Below are 15,636 nucleotides of genomic sequence, written 5' to 3' on the forward strand. Positions count from 1 at the left end.
AGCTTCTCTTCTCACTGCTGATGGATGACACACATCTACCTAATTACACCCAGAATCTCATCCTTCAAAACAAATATTTTCCTAAAGGTCCATAAGGCACAAATCTGACTTGTTAAAGGAAGAAATAGGATAAACTCATGAAAGGATTATTTAACTTTAAAATCAATACACAAGTATGATTCCACTTGTGCCTCAGATCAACAGCTCAGACTTAACTTCATAAGCTTTTGAGAAAAACGTCTTTTAGAAATAACAGGACTTGAATTTGTGTTTTATTTGTATCAACTCTTATTTAGCACAACTGCATTTTTAGGCAGGCACCTACAACCTGAATACACAACAAATTCCACACTGAAAAGACAATCTTGTAATGGATTAAATGCTGCAAATACAGAGGTTCCTTCTTTTTGCATGACAGATTATATCTCGCTACAGTGATAACAAAGTCATTTAAAAGATTCATTTAATTGTTAATGGTGCCAAGAAATTAGGTATTAAAATTAAAACCACTCAGAATCCACAAGAATTCATGAAAGTCAGTTTTTCAAAATCAAAGTAATACCAAAGTAATACCACCAAAGTTATCAAGAATTTCAGTCTTTCATCTAGAAAGATGTATCTACACTGAAAAGCAAACTGGTAAGTAAAGGAGAGGGAAAAAAATAAAAAAGAGGTAAAAGGAAAGAAAATATTTTGCTTGCTCACACAGGAAGATCATCATTACAAAACAGCAAACACCAGGGGTCACTACTCACACCTAGAAATGTTGACAGAATTTTTATGCATAAAGCCATGTCCTAGGGACTGTAAAACCGCAGACTGAAGCACACATTCAAGGCATTAATAATAAAAAACAAGGATTTCCAAACTTTCTAGTCAACTGGAGTTCTGCAAACTCTTCACTTCTCATAAACTCCTATCTTGCAAAGTCTTTAAAGATGTTAAAAACTTTTGCAAAGGCTGCAAATTGGGAACCTGCCTGTAGGATCACTTTAACTGCAAAAAGTTATTTTTGCATTTCTCTTTCACCAGTGGAGAACCATCTTTCATAGGCCTTAAAAATAAAAAAGGTAACTGATTGAGTGACACTGTAATAAGTGACAAAAGTTCACAGAAAGAGTGCTGCTAACTCAATACCTGTACACAGAGATCCAGTGGAGTAACACCATTTTTGTCTGGTAAATATTTGGCTCCTCTCATCAAAAGAATTTGTGCAGTGTCTCTCTGACCATGGCTGTTCAAAAGAAGAGAAGAGTTAACACAGCACTTATGCTCTACTATACATGATAATCCGAGTATTGCATCTAAAACAAAACCCATATAAGCCAGGAGAAAACATACTTATGGTATGAAACTAAACAGAAACATAGGATGCCACTTACATTTTTCTACTACCTTTCAAAGCCACTGCAGAAGCAACAGTGCAACATCAGGGGCTTTACAATCAGACTTTGAGCATCAATACCCTTTCTCCAGCCAGCAGCCACTGGTAACACATCCTGCTCTCCCTGTCATCAGGGACCTATAACCTTTCTTCCAAGCTGGCAGCACCACCAGCTGGCACTTCTGACAAGGAGACCTTGACCTCTGCTACGCATTCTGTTCATTCCACACTGCCAACTGTTGATTTGTAAAAGAACATCACTGCTGTACTTGCAACACATTCTCTTCTAATGAAAAGCCTTCAAGACAAGGCAAGCTGCTTAATTCTTTTAAAACAGATTCCAGTGCCAGTCCCTAAAGCAAGCACCCAGGCATTCAATTAGCTAGCAGCTATTTATTTTCCAATTCCCTTCTTCTCAACTGCCAAGAGTCAGCATACACTAGCTCCAGATACGAAGGCACCCACAACATAACTCTTGGCAGGCCACCAGGTCAATCCACTTCTCCTTTTCTTTATAGTAACATTTAATCATAGGTGAACTATTTAAATTGTAACCAAAGCACAGGGATTACAAAACTGTAGATGTTCTACCAAATAGCAAAAATGCTCCAATTAAAACAAAAGGTAATTTATCATATGTTATTAGTTTTGACATAAAATTAAACTGTGAAGAAAACTGATAAACACAACAATATAATTTGAATTCAATACTGTAACTTTAAATCATATATGCACATTTCCTGTGCACTGTAATACCATACTCTACGTTAAAGAATAGTGAAACCTGCCCCACAAAAGGCTGCATTTTCAGTGTACCAGTAAAATCTAAGTTAGTGTATCTCTTTTTCCCAAAATAAGTTTAGCAGTTATTAATTATGACTCATGCAAGAACACACACAGCTGCGTTTAACATGTCTGTTAGGAAAAGGTATATAAGCCTGCAGTACTAAGTATTTAGATGAGACACCAAACTACATTCAAACATGAGGCAAGATTAAGTACTAGTCAGCTTTTATGTCTCCTAAACGTTATGCTTTCTAATCATTCTCATTGCAGAAAGGAAGGGGGAGAAAGGGGATCCATTTCACTTTTAGCACAATATTCAAAAGTAAAGAATATATAACCTGCAAGCAAAATAGAGTGGAGTTGCCCCCGACACATTCGGCCTGTTTATATCTGCACCACTGTCTAGCAAACACTGCACCGTCTAGAACAGAAAAAAATATCAGTATTAGAAAAAAGCAACAGAAAAGTCTATTGATTTGCAACTGTTTCTTGACATGTATGTCTAATTACACTGAAGGATTTAATTTTCCATAATGAATCTCAAAACCAAAATTCCTAAATACTATATGGAAAATCATGGCTGTCAGAGCTCATAAAGCTTTTTTGAACTTCCCATTTTTTGTAACTATGCCTTTTACTGATCTTTCACTAATCCCAAAGACCCCTGGAAGTACATGCTATTTAAAAAAAGAAAACTGACATTTTTTAGAGAAGTAAAGTTCACATTAGTGACAGCTATAAACAGCCTTATCACAAGATGAAGTTTTAAACACACATTAGAACAGATGAAATAAGTAAGCAAATTCCAAAATATCGAGCAGACTCTCAAACAAATTTTGCTGTATTCCAGTCACACAAAGTAGAAAAGTCTGTAGTTAGCAATTTCTCAGAATTTGGTGTTCCAAAGTTGAGCTCTGACAATGACAACAGAAAGGATCTGAGTATAAAGATTTATTTTTTTTTAATTATTATTTGAACTGTAAATAGTCCTGGAGACAATCTGTGTAACTCTACATGCTGTAATGCCGTTCAAGTAAAGTATCCAGACTTGTACTCTGAGAGTAGTCAGCTCCAATGCAAGGCCACGCCTAAAAATTATTCACACAGATCAATAAAGAGGAGTCCATGAGAACTTGTTTACTTCAAATATTAGATATTTAACTAACCTAACTCTGCAGTCAGTTTTTATTCACAGTAAATTAGGATCATTTCAGATTTCAAAAGCACATGATTGCTGGCATAATTATAAATCAAATACATTCTAAAAAGTAAGGAAGAACATTTTTAAATGTTTAGCACTACATCAAAACCTGCTATCAACAAAGCAATAACAGTACTACAGAATGGCTGAATAGTCACTTAAGCTCCCATGAACACTGAGATCAATCATCTCCACAAGAATAAATTAGTTGTTCCTATTCAAGTGTATGCAGTCAATACTAAGACAAACAATAGAGTTTTTCACACTTCCAACCATTATAATGTGCATGACTAGCCTGAAGTTTATAAAGAAGACACACACAACAACATCAAAGCATTACCCAATTCTTCACAAAGCCATTGTGTTAATAAAATTAAAACACTTACTGTCTTGTGTCCATTTTGACAAGCTACATGAAGGGCTGTCTGTCCCATTGCATCTTCGACATCTACATTACTGACATGCTGAACAAGATCATGAAGCAATTCTGTTCGTCCATTGACAGCCAACCAATGAATCTAAGTACAAAATGATTATACATATGCTTTCTTTAGCAATGATAGAAATATTTCATATATATTATTTTAAACCTGTTACTGTTGATGTTTTAAAAGAGAAGCTTCGAACAATACTATCATATGCTGAGGTACACTGATCGCAGCTTTTGATTCTTAAGGGCACTTGCCACACAGCAGTTTTGTATATTTACATGTAAGGTGGCAGAAGCTTAAGAAATGAGAATCTTCAAATTCTTCATTCATTTTAAGAGCACCATTAAAATGAGCAGCACTTACTGCAGTCAAGCCTTCATTATTACAAATGTTGACATCTGCACTGTATTCCAGCAGCTTGCTCATACATTTCTTCTGGCTATAAGCAAAAGAATACATTAAAACACATGCAGGAAAAATCATTTACAAAGACCAAGTATCATAGAGCTCCACTCACTCTAATTCATCATTGTACAAACTATAGCAGGTTGTTCTACTTTATAAGTATGGTACTGAGCATGTGAAAAAGTGATCATGAGTAGCACCACAGACTCATGCAGTACAAGTGTAGTATATGACAGCACAGGGTTAAAAACATAGCTGAATGTTTTTGTGGAAAGCATAGAAGCACTTAACCACCACTCTAACAGCTTCAGCTCAGCATGAACTACACTTTCAGGGTAAGAAGCTGGAGCTCAGCTAATAGAAATACATGAAGTTCATCATCATCTGTACACTTTAGTGAATACACTTACAGAACACCACTAAATCATTAAATAATTAGACGCTCACTGTACCTATATAAATCTTTGGCAAGAATGATAGCTGCCTTAGTGAAAGTAGAGGTGTTTTTCCTACTTCATGTTTAATTTGGTCTTTTAGTGCTCCCCAATGCTCCCAGTCCTTTACCCTTAAGAGTTTATTCTTACTTTTCCTTTTTATTTGGTACCTCTCACACTTTCTCATACCTCCTTTCCACCTGTCTCCTGTGTGTATTTCGGCATTTCATCGTGTACCACTTGGCTGCTTCTCTCTCCTGTCTCCCACATACCTAAAAACCACTAAACACTACCACCTCATTTGAAGTACCAGTCATGATACAATTCAGTTACTGTAACACATACCTGCTCTAAAAACAAAAAGACAAAATTACTATTATCAGGTGTGTGTTTACACATACTGCAGTTCAAGAAGTAAGGCCTTAAGAGATCTCAAAAAGGTGCTTGCTCACCATTTTTGGGTGAGGTTTTTTTTCCCCTATCTCCTAATATTGTGCATGCAAGCTTAGTATTCTTTTGCTTGTAGTAAAAATTTCCTTGAAAACACTACCTGAGAAAACTCTGAAATCCCTGCATCTTCCAAATCCTCCAGTGTCCTCTTTGAAATCTTTTCTTACTTAGCTAACTGGAAGGTGAATACATCCCTTGTTCAATCACTGTTGTAATAAACATTAAGCTCCTACTTAACAGAAAACACTAAACGACTGGCACTAAAATTGGCATTTCAAACATAACTTCCTACTCAGAATAAAAATATTCTCTGAATATGCAAGGTAACTTCCATGTACCCCGTAAGTGCACCATCCAATTTTTTTATTTTTTTATTTGCTCCATCCCTGGCAGTGTTCAAGGCCAGGTTGGACAGAGCCTTGGGTGGCATGGTTTAGTGGGAGGTGTCCCTGCCCATGGCAGGTGGGTTGGATCTAAATCATCTTAAGGTCTTTTCCAACCCGAACTATTCTATGATTTTCAAAGGTGAAAACCAAAGTATTTTATTTCAGCTATGTAAAAATTTTACAGAACATGTCAGTTCAAGTGCATTGTGCACAAAACCTTTGAGAGTTTTAAAAACTTCCTTACCCATTCCTTGCTGCTAAATGGAGAGGTGTGCATCCTGAAATGTCTTGATAGTTTGGATTTGCTCCTTTTTTTAATAATAGAACAAGACACTCGACTGATCCACAGCTAAGAACAAAATAAGGAAGGGAAAAAAACTGTAACAAGGATATTTACAAACCAAATCTATATTGAAGACAACACCAATACTATATACAGATTACATTCAACAGAAAAATCTTTACACAAAATGGTTTTACACCCTCATCATTCAAGTTACACAAAGCTAAAGACACTTAAATGCAGTGAGAACTGAGTGGTCATAACATGCACTACTGAACAGATACTAGCCTTTTATGTGATTTTGGTGACTTTAAAACTCAACAGCGAATCTTTAAGACTGCCAGTTGTTTAAAATATAAGCTGTTTAAAATGTTTTGATTACTATTTCCTCTCACCTCCCCATTTTTAATCTATTCACAGGCTGAACTTTCCATTTAATAACAATCCCAGCACAATTCTTTATGTTACACTTCACTGTCCAGAAGTTATATTTAAACCTTAAGAATCAGAAATCCTCAAACTCATACAAATATCTTTGCTATTTGTTTTGAACCTGTAACTCCATTTTTCTTTTCATAATATAGAATAATCAATACCACCAAGAACACCGAAACTGCATTGTATGTTTATCTTGCTCCTGAATTTTTCAAGAGGAAGAGCAGAATCAGAGGATAAATATATATTATTTTCATATCTATCATGACCATCTTATCCATTGTTATTAATCTCCCCAATGACGACACTGCTAACCAACCACCCAAAGAAACCGAAGACTGGCTGTACAGTAAGTTGCAAAAACAGCATTTCTGTGATCTCTTAGTGACCCAACAACTAGCCAAGATAAGAGAGAATCCAGAAACCAGTAACACAATTTCTTGTGGTTTATGATCAATGAAAACAGCTTTTCAAAGATAATTCTAAGATGTATGCTAAAAATTTGCTTGCATTTTTTTTTTTTCGTTGAGTACTTTCTCAAGTAAATTTTACGTAAGTAGCATGTAATTCTGAGATGGAATACCTGGGAAATATATTTCTAGAACAGTCTGCTTAGAAAGCTGGAACTCCTACCTACATTATGCCCAAGCACCTGCTATTTATATGCAATGCCACTACTATTACTTTTATTTTTACTATTTTTCAAGATATTCAAAATGGGACATACATATAGAACATTCACTCATTAGTTTAAAGTTTAGTTTCCTAAAAGGCTATTTCAAAAACTATACGGTTCATTTCTATTAAGGTAATATTAATCTGGCTGTTTCTTGGCAATAAATATTTATCCTCACTGAATAGATACATAAATAATGAATAATCTAGGTCATGGAGTTGAAATTAGCACTTAAACCTTTCACCCAGGATATAAAAAATTATTAGAAATTAGTTATATTCCCTTCAGGTATGGTCATATGAAGTACTTTGTACAGATGCTTCCCAGCGAACATCCAAGTACTTCTCAGTGGTTTAGAATACTTCAAAAACAAGCATCACCTGCAGACAACATTTCTCTAAATCTACAAAATCAAGAGTAATCCAGCTACACAGGGTATACATAACAGCTACATTTTTTCACAAACTGGGATTTCACAGAAAGGAAAAAAGTATCCACCTAGACTTCCTTCACTAGAATTTAGAAAGCCATTTGCTATTATGTGTAAAAACTATCCCCTCAATGAGGCAGGCATATTGCTAAAAAAACAAACAAAATAAAAAAAAGTGTAAAAACAAAGTGTCAACTGATACTACAGAGTTTCCCAGCTTACATTGGTGCCTTAGATTTGTGGTATTACTTTCATTGTTAACTTCTGGACTGGACTCAAGTAAGTCTTACTTTGCTGCAATATGAAGCAAACTTCTCTTCACACGTCCAAATGCGTAATTCACATCAAATTTTGAATTTGACAGTAGCTCTGAGACAGACCTTTAAACAAAAAAATAATTTTAAATAAAGTATCTCACATTATCCAAGCAAAGTATATACTGTACACAAGTACTCTATTTCTTTCTTGATCACTATTTCTTTTCCATCCAACTAACAACATCCAACAGCTTGCAAGTGTTTACATATTAACAGTACTTTTACTCTTTCACTTCTTACTTGTACATAAAACATGAACTGTAACACTGGGCAACTGTCAAATGTAAACCAGTTAGAATTAGACCAGATGGCCAAATCACTTCATTACAAGCACGGAGAACAAGCATATCAATAGCTTTGGTTTGAAAAAAATATAAATTCCCATTTTCCTCCTTAATCTCTACCCATATACCCTAACCAGATACCCAGCAGCTTTCCCAAACATAGGCAGAGTTCAGAGGGAAGACTGGTACATGAAATCATCATAACAAAGTAGAAGGACACATAATATGCCAACAGGATAATAAATTTAAATAGGACCCTTCAAGCCTTAAGTAATTAATAAAGATAAAATATTAGCTAAGATAAAATACTTCAAAACAAGCAAAACTGCAAGTGAACTGGTGATTTCAACCTCTAGTAACAAGCTGATCGCATAATTTAAAACCCTTGCACACAATCTCAACAAAGTATTATTTAGCAGAACAAACATTTATCCTGATCAGATAAACACTTTACAGTTTCAGCATGATCTGCTTGCCTACAAAACCCATCAGAAGGTAGCACCGCTTAGCTGGCACTGTACAACCCCCAGTTCCCAATCACTCTAAGGGTCACTGGGTAAAGGAAAACAGCTGGTCATCTGAGGAATTTCTGAAGAACCAATCTCACTGTACAACTCTTTCCATGTCTTTCCAAGATGCCTAATGAGACTAAAAGTTTCTAAGTCATCAGTAAATGCACACACAGATCTACACCCCAGTTCCACAAAAAAAAAAAAAAAGTATTTGTTCTTATCCTAGGACAAATTACTCTATGTGCATCAACAGAACAAGTCTATGGCATAAAACTAAACAGGTTTCAGGTAAGAACATGCTAGAATGCATACAGTCAGTGTCTAACTTCAGCTACAGAAGATCTCAGCAGAACTATTCAGCAGAACTCCTGAGAGCGCTCCAGCAGCTACAACTCTTGCAAACATGCTGGTTTTTCAGACCTTAAAAAGGGAAAAAAAAAACAAAAAGGATAAAAAGAAAAAGAAACATAAGGAAGTCCTCACCTGTGCTGGTCAGCCATAACCATCGGCATTAGCGTATAGACAGCAGTTTCATTGTCTGTGAAGAAATTAAATTATTCCATTATATATATATGTGTGTGTGAAATATTCTAGCAACAGTTAGTTACCTTTTAAAGTGTCCATTGTTCAACAGATTATTATTTCTGCACAGGTTACACATAACTAAAGCTTCATTATAGAGAAAAAGCCACCATACTTAGAGGACGTAATTAACAGGACTAATACATGAAGTTTCAATGTGGTGGGTTTTTCCTTTACAAAGTAGTAATTACAGAATTTGCAATGGAGCATCAATTTTTCTAAACTGACAGTTGTTAAGTCAACACATTTAAGAAATGTGCATTAACAAAAAAAAAGTAAATAGCTTATTTTAAGAAGGAAACTTCCAAGGTGACTTCCATAGTCCTGGATACAGACAAGTTTGTAAAAATGATTTCTTTAAACTAAGTTGTTCCATAACCATTTGGTTTTGTCTCTAAGCAGGAATAGCGGAATGCGATAAATTTCAATTTAATTTCTGCTCAGTTTCATTTTCCACATTTGAAGGCAACACAAAAAAGGCCACAACACAAAGATGCAAGTCAATGGTGGGAACAGAATGACATTCAGCTATACAGTCCCTGCCAGGACTTCTGCTGCACACACCAGCACACTGTATGGGTATGACATGCCTGCTTAGCCACTTACAGACTTTCTGGAGTAAAACATTATTTTTAAAGGACAAATTTAGAGCAGAGATTTAGATTATATATCAGGAAAAAATTCTTCCCTGTGAGGGTGGTGAGGCACTGGCACAGGTTGTCCAGAGAACCTGTGGCTGCCCCATCCCCAGCAGTGTTCAAGGCCAGGCTGGACAGGGCTTTGAACAACCTGGTCTAGTAAAAAGGTGTCTGTGCCTGTGGCAGGGTGCTGGAACTAGATCTTTAAGGTCCCCTCCAACGCAAACCATTCTAGGATTCTATGAATTCAACAAAACTTTGAAGTCTTTAATGTAGAATAATCATTAATAATACTGAGGTACATTAATTATTATTGATGTGTAATGATTATAATTTCCAGCTTGAAGCAAACTACCCATTGTTGGGAGCACAATCTCCACAGACTTTTCATGTAGATGCCAACTTATGACAGGAGGGACTATACTTTGCGAGAACCCAGGTACAGAGCTCCAGGATATGGAAATATAGGACTGTTCTTATAAAACTTTTACTTTGAACTTCTTTTTCATCATCTTAATTGAGCAAAATGTTCCAAATTATCCAAAAAGTTACAAAGCCATCAGAACAGGAAGAATTAAACCAGATCCAAACAAGTGTAACTTCTCATATATTTTATGTACATGCTTCTATACATTCAGTACTTCCACTAGATAGGCAAACTGACATTTACCAAATTAATTCTTCAGCCTTATCAACTGGAGTCAGAGAAAAGCTTCTCATGATGCAGTTATGCTATTTGTTATTATACTTCAACAGTATTCCAAGATTAGTGCTGCTACCCACTACGTGAAGCAGTCTACAGGTAGCTTACAAAAGAAAGAATCAATTTTAATCTATTATCTTTGAACAACGGAAAGAAATGTCATATTCAAAATCAAATAATAATTATGTTATTTATTAAAAAATTGAATAGCTTTAATACTGCTTACAGTAAACACATGATGGAAGAGACACAAATCTCTCAAAACACCAAATCACATTTCCAAGCTGTAGAAAGTCATTCTAACCACCCCCAAGTTCAAGAGTTTGAACTGTCTGTAGATTGTTCCTTACGGCAGAGCTCTGTGAGCATTAGATAACTCCAGCCCTAGCATGTACCACTAGAATTTTTGCTGGGGTCTGAGAAGGGGGGAGGCAGGGTGGGAGAGAATACACACACAAAGAGGGAGAGTCCTGGAAATAAAATTAAATAGATGCTACATAAAGATATCTACTCTGAAAATGATTGGATCACTTTTTAAAATGTATTCATGATTAGCTCCCAGTGTATCTAAACGAAAAAAAAAAACACGTCTTGTTTGGGCTCTGTTCCAAATAAAGCTCTCAACTGAAACAAAAACCAGAACTTGAGAATACTAGCTAAAGCTTAGACATCCTTTGAATTTCCACAATCATGCCCTATTAAAGAGGCAGAAGAAAAAGAAAGAAAAAAAAGAAAAGCTTTAAATACATCAGCACACTTAACCGAAAGGCTTCATACTAATCCCAATTAAATTTAACTGTATTGCAGGTGTAACAATTTAGAAAAAGACAATAGTAAAATACAACTGTAACTGGGCCATTAAAGGTGTTTATGGTACAGTTACAAAACTAAGCTTTCTGCTGTTCTATTAACAGAATCTACACTGTGGAGCATGTGCTGATTTTCCCAGAATTTTTCAGTACAGAAATAAAAGGAAGTGCAACTAAGGAGCTTTTGTGCCTATTTTGGTAACTGTTATCGCTATTCATAATAAACACCTATTAACTTAAAGTACATGACATCAGTGAAAGCAAAGGTATTATATGCCTCATGCACTTATAGAACATATTTATTATCTAACTTGCTTGCATGTCAAGTTATGAATATCTAAAGACAAAAAAACAAAGCACGCAAAATGCAGAGTCAGAACCAAACAGCCTAAAACCTACTGCTTTGGGCTGCAAGACCTAGCTTTTCAGGCACTTAACAGTAGAATCCAGAAACACTTACTTTATTTCCTAAGAGATTTTGGTTTGAATTTGGCAGAGATTACAAGCTTAGAGAAGTGTCAGCACCATCCATATAGTATCTTAATGGCTACAGCACATGCATAGGAAATTAAATACCTGGATTTAGTGCCTTCTTCAGCATAAGAAGTTCAAACATACATCTCCATTTCCTAAGAGAGTACTATGACTCTCAGTTTAAGGATGGAGAGGTAAACTATGTATCTTTCAAATTAAAGCTGTTTATGTACCAGGGGAGAGGGGGCAGAAATCGTATTTCAAGAGGCCGGACACAGCACACAAGAAGTCACCAAACCACATGCCATATGAGACTAGTGGTAGTATTTTCTAAGCTGATCCTGTCAGTACATGTTTGGAGCAAAACACTACAACCAAACCTGCTTCTCAAGTACAATCTAGGCAGGCCTGAATAAACCTAGAGAACACCAAGGTCAAGAAAGAAGACATGTAATGAGCTACGATGGACCATTATACACCTAACCAAAGTCAGATGGCCATTGAATGGGTTTTCTTGGAATGTAATTTGAGACTTCATTGCCTGAAAGTCCATTTATCTCCTTATTTCAGTTCAGCTCTGACTTGTTTCATGTAATTCTTAGAGAATATATAGGATTGACATGCCTTCTGCACCACAGCGCAAGAGAGGTACTTGTTTGAAAGTCATGGGGCTTGCACTAGCATTGACATGACTACCTCTGAAATGTAAGATGCCCAAGGTAAGAAGAAAATAGCTGAACTCAATTTCAGAATTAATTTGCCTATTCTAGTACTGGCATAAATTTAAAGCAGCTCCAACTGGCGTAAATTGTGCTACGCATTATTCATACCACCATCATTACTTAGTTAAACTGGTGCTACTACATTATTTCTCCAAGCCGGAGCTCACACTGGCAGTATTACATCAGTTTTCACTGTTGTCATTCCAAGGCTTGCTTGCAAGCAGCAGCAAAATCCAACTTAAACTTGTCTGTCAATTTTGTGAAATTTATAAGCAACTGCACTGGCAGATACTGAAACTGCTGGTGGGTGACAATAAGGAAAAGGTGTAGCAGCTCAGCGCAGGGGGAATATATGCAGCAACCAGGAAGTCTAAACAGGGAAGACACAGAGAAAACAGAAGGTTACTTGCTTTCTTCCACCACCGGAGATGAAAGCTGGCAGAGAGACAGCCAAACACCAGTCTGTAAAAATAAACCCTGAAGAAAGTACAATGACAGCACATGACTCACAGGAACAGAAACTTTTGCATATCCAAAAGCTTTTAGAGGTAGTCCTCCCAAAAGCTGGATCTGGCTGGAACACTAAACTACTTGCCGTAAAAGCCTGAAACTGTATTTTAACATCTATCCGGGTACGGGATGGCTAGCACCCATGTGAAGCAGTTTAGAGGCAGAAAAATTAGCCTGTGACCAGTGACTTACAACACTATTTCATACAAAATTCAGTGCTATTAACAAAAACAAACTAACAACCAAGGATTTGTCATCACTAGGGATGACACAGACGAAGCACCTAAGGAAGAATTCAAAGCCGGACAAAAAGAGGGTCCAGCACCCCGGACCACCCTCGCACCCGGGCCCAGGGGCAGCAGCCGCGGGCAGGGGCACGCTGCGCCCTGTGTGCCGGGTACCTCCGTCCTTCGGCGGCGAGACACCGGGGGATAAAAAGAAGATGTGGAAACCGCTGCTGTTGTTGTTATCACCGTTATAAACTAAAGCAAGCCCCTCGGAGGCAGAGGGAGGTAGGGAGCCGGTTTCCATCGTCCCAGGCCGCCTCGCCGGACGAGGACATGCAACGGCCCCCGACTCAGCTCACCCCCGCCCCGCCACACGGAGCCGGGCCAGACCGGGGAGCAGAGGCCGCAACGGTGCCGGGACAAACAGCGAGGGCAGGCAGCCCGCAGCCCCTCTCCTACCGTCCGGCAGCTCCACGGTGCGGGCGCGGCGCAGGGACCTCGTCAGCCGGTTTAGCTGCTCCATGGCTCTCTCCATCCTCGGAGCGCCCAGCCCGGAGCCGCTGCCTCTCCCTCAGCCCATCGCAGTGGTGGCGGCGGCAGCACGGAGGCCGCCCAAGCCACCGCCAGCCCCCTGACCGTCTGCGCATGCTCAGGTGCTGCGCGCATGCGCGGATACGGGAGCGTGAAAACCTATTTCCTGCGGGACGAAAAGCCAGAAAATTGTGGAATATGGGAACTTAAACGTTTGGTTGTTACAGGAGGGAAAGGCTTTTCACCTCTTAAACTGGGGAGTTACTGAAAGTAATAAAGGGGAGGCTCTTAGCGAGGACGAAAAATGTGAATGACTTTACTAGCACCTTCAAAGTAACCACAGGAAAAGGAAGGTATAGGAATTGTAACCAAAAACATAGAAATGTAAGCAGCACTTAATAATAGCAATCATAAATAGAGTAAGACATGAGAAGCAAAGAACGAATCTTCATAAATTATTTGTCAAGTCTGTGTTTCAGTCGACACTCCAAACTGCAAGAAGGCACATGAAGTACTTGAATACAAGGATAAATTTTTACACTGAGAATAGACTAAGGTACTCTCAAGTCAGCTGCAAATACTCAGTGGAGTAGAAGACTTTTCTTTTTTTCAACAAGAAAGCCCAGATTGAGTTTATCACGTTTCTTCTAGCAGATAATGGAAAAAGCAATAGTATATAAATGACATATCACCATGTTATGGATTTGAAATCCCTCCTGTGTCACAGTCCACAGGTCCAAAACATTGTTTTCTTATTCTTCTAGTCCTGCTGGCCACACTATTTCTGCTACAAGCCAAGATAGCATGATAGTTCATGTTGCACCAAGGAGTGAACTAAAAATCTGAGTGTATGATATTTTTGTGGGGTACTGCAGATAGACAGGAATCTGACATGTTTCTGTTTGCCTTGATTCCCCTCCCTAGCAGTGAACTCCCAACTGCAATTTGAGTTCCTGGAAGCTGCTCTGCCAGCACAGATTTTCTTCTCCACTGCATTGCAGTGTCAGGAGTCAGCATGTCTTCAGAGTGTGGCTTGGAGCCATTTTTCCCAACAGCCATGTGCTCCCTGTGGGCTGAGCTGGCTTCTGGACACGCCAGTAGGCTGGGGTTGGAAACTACCTGCATCTTCTGTTCAGAAAATTGTCTGTGCTGAAAGCGAGGCTATGTAACAGAGGACCTTTGCAGAATTATAGTAAAGATTGACTTAATTCACAGAGAACTACTCAGCTACCTTCCTCTTTCCTGTGTTGCCATCAAAGAACATAAGAACAAGTCCATGCTATGTTCCCTCTGCTCTTGAGAGGACTGCTCTTACTGCTGAATATATCCCCTTAGGGACTGAGGGAATTCAGATAGAGACCCCTGCATAATCCCAGTGAAAACAATGCTGAAGGATCTATACATATCTCTATGATTCCCTCTCTTAATGCAGCTGCATGCCTGTCCTATACAGTAATTCATACAACTGTATTTTAGTACATCTAACCATGTAAAATGTTACTGCACTGAGATTTACGGTAACCTTTTCAGGGTGTGTTAGATGTGTACCATTAGATAGATAGGCTTTATACATATATACATGAATCCTTGTTATTCCAGATGCTTTTCAGATTCCAAAATTTATCTTTACCATTGGTATCAATAGTATTGAGGGCAAGAAAATGTAGCATTAAACTGTTTCACTGTTAACTGTTACCCAAACCAGAGATTGTTTCAATTGTTTCTTTTGCATATGCATGTTAAAAACAATCAGTGCAACCTCACTGTTTTCAAGCATTTAATAGTGCATAATAAGGATTATGTCCCCATTTATTTCTACTGCCAAATGAAATGTGAAATTGGCTGTGTTCAGATTTGAGTTCTGAGCATCATTATTTGTTCTATAGCTGCAAAGTTATACTAAAAGATGATGTAATGATAATAATTTTTATTATTATTATTCGCACAAAATAAATTCTGTTATTTCTATGTCTTGTCTAATTTTTGAGGAATATTTTCCTATGTAAAAAGATGATGTTTTTATAAT

General features: G+C 37.7%; 1 protein-coding gene across 4 annotated transcripts in view; it reads right to left on the reverse strand.

The window, feature by feature from the left end:
- Positions 1-13,721, reverse strand: part of HACE1 (HECT domain and ankyrin repeat containing E3 ubiquitin protein ligase 1) — a 54,260-nt gene extending 40,539 nt beyond the window's left edge. For 2 of the 4 annotated variants that reach the window (XM_062624410.1, XM_062624393.1), the window contains exons 1-8: positions 13,539-13,721; positions 8,898-8,952; positions 7,592-7,681; positions 5,722-5,826; positions 4,166-4,241; positions 3,758-3,889; positions 2,509-2,591; positions 1,138-1,234 (exon numbers count right to left, since the gene is read on the reverse strand). In XM_062624410.1, coding sequence (XP_062480394.1) covers positions 1,138-1,234; positions 2,509-2,591; positions 3,758-3,889; positions 4,166-4,241; positions 5,722-5,826; positions 7,592-7,681; positions 8,898-8,952; positions 13,539-13,614 — 714 coding nt within the window. In that variant the 5' untranslated portion in view covers positions 13,615-13,721. Of the gene's footprint in view, positions 1-1,137; positions 1,235-2,508; positions 2,592-3,757; positions 3,890-4,165; positions 4,242-5,721; positions 5,827-7,523; positions 7,682-8,897; positions 8,953-13,538 lie in introns of those variants that run through there. The other 2 variants (XM_062624403.1, XM_062624419.1) reach the window with 2 other exon arrangements.
- Positions 13,722-15,636: the final 1,915 nt, after the last annotated feature.

This window comes from Pezoporus occidentalis, unplaced genomic scaffold (assembly GCF_034315485.1).
Source record: "Pezoporus occidentalis ecotype Australia unplaced genomic scaffold, CSIRO_AGI_Poc_V1 ctg109, whole genome shotgun sequence".
Classification (NCBI taxonomy): domain Eukaryota; kingdom Metazoa; phylum Chordata; class Aves; order Psittaciformes; family Psittacidae; genus Pezoporus; species Pezoporus occidentalis.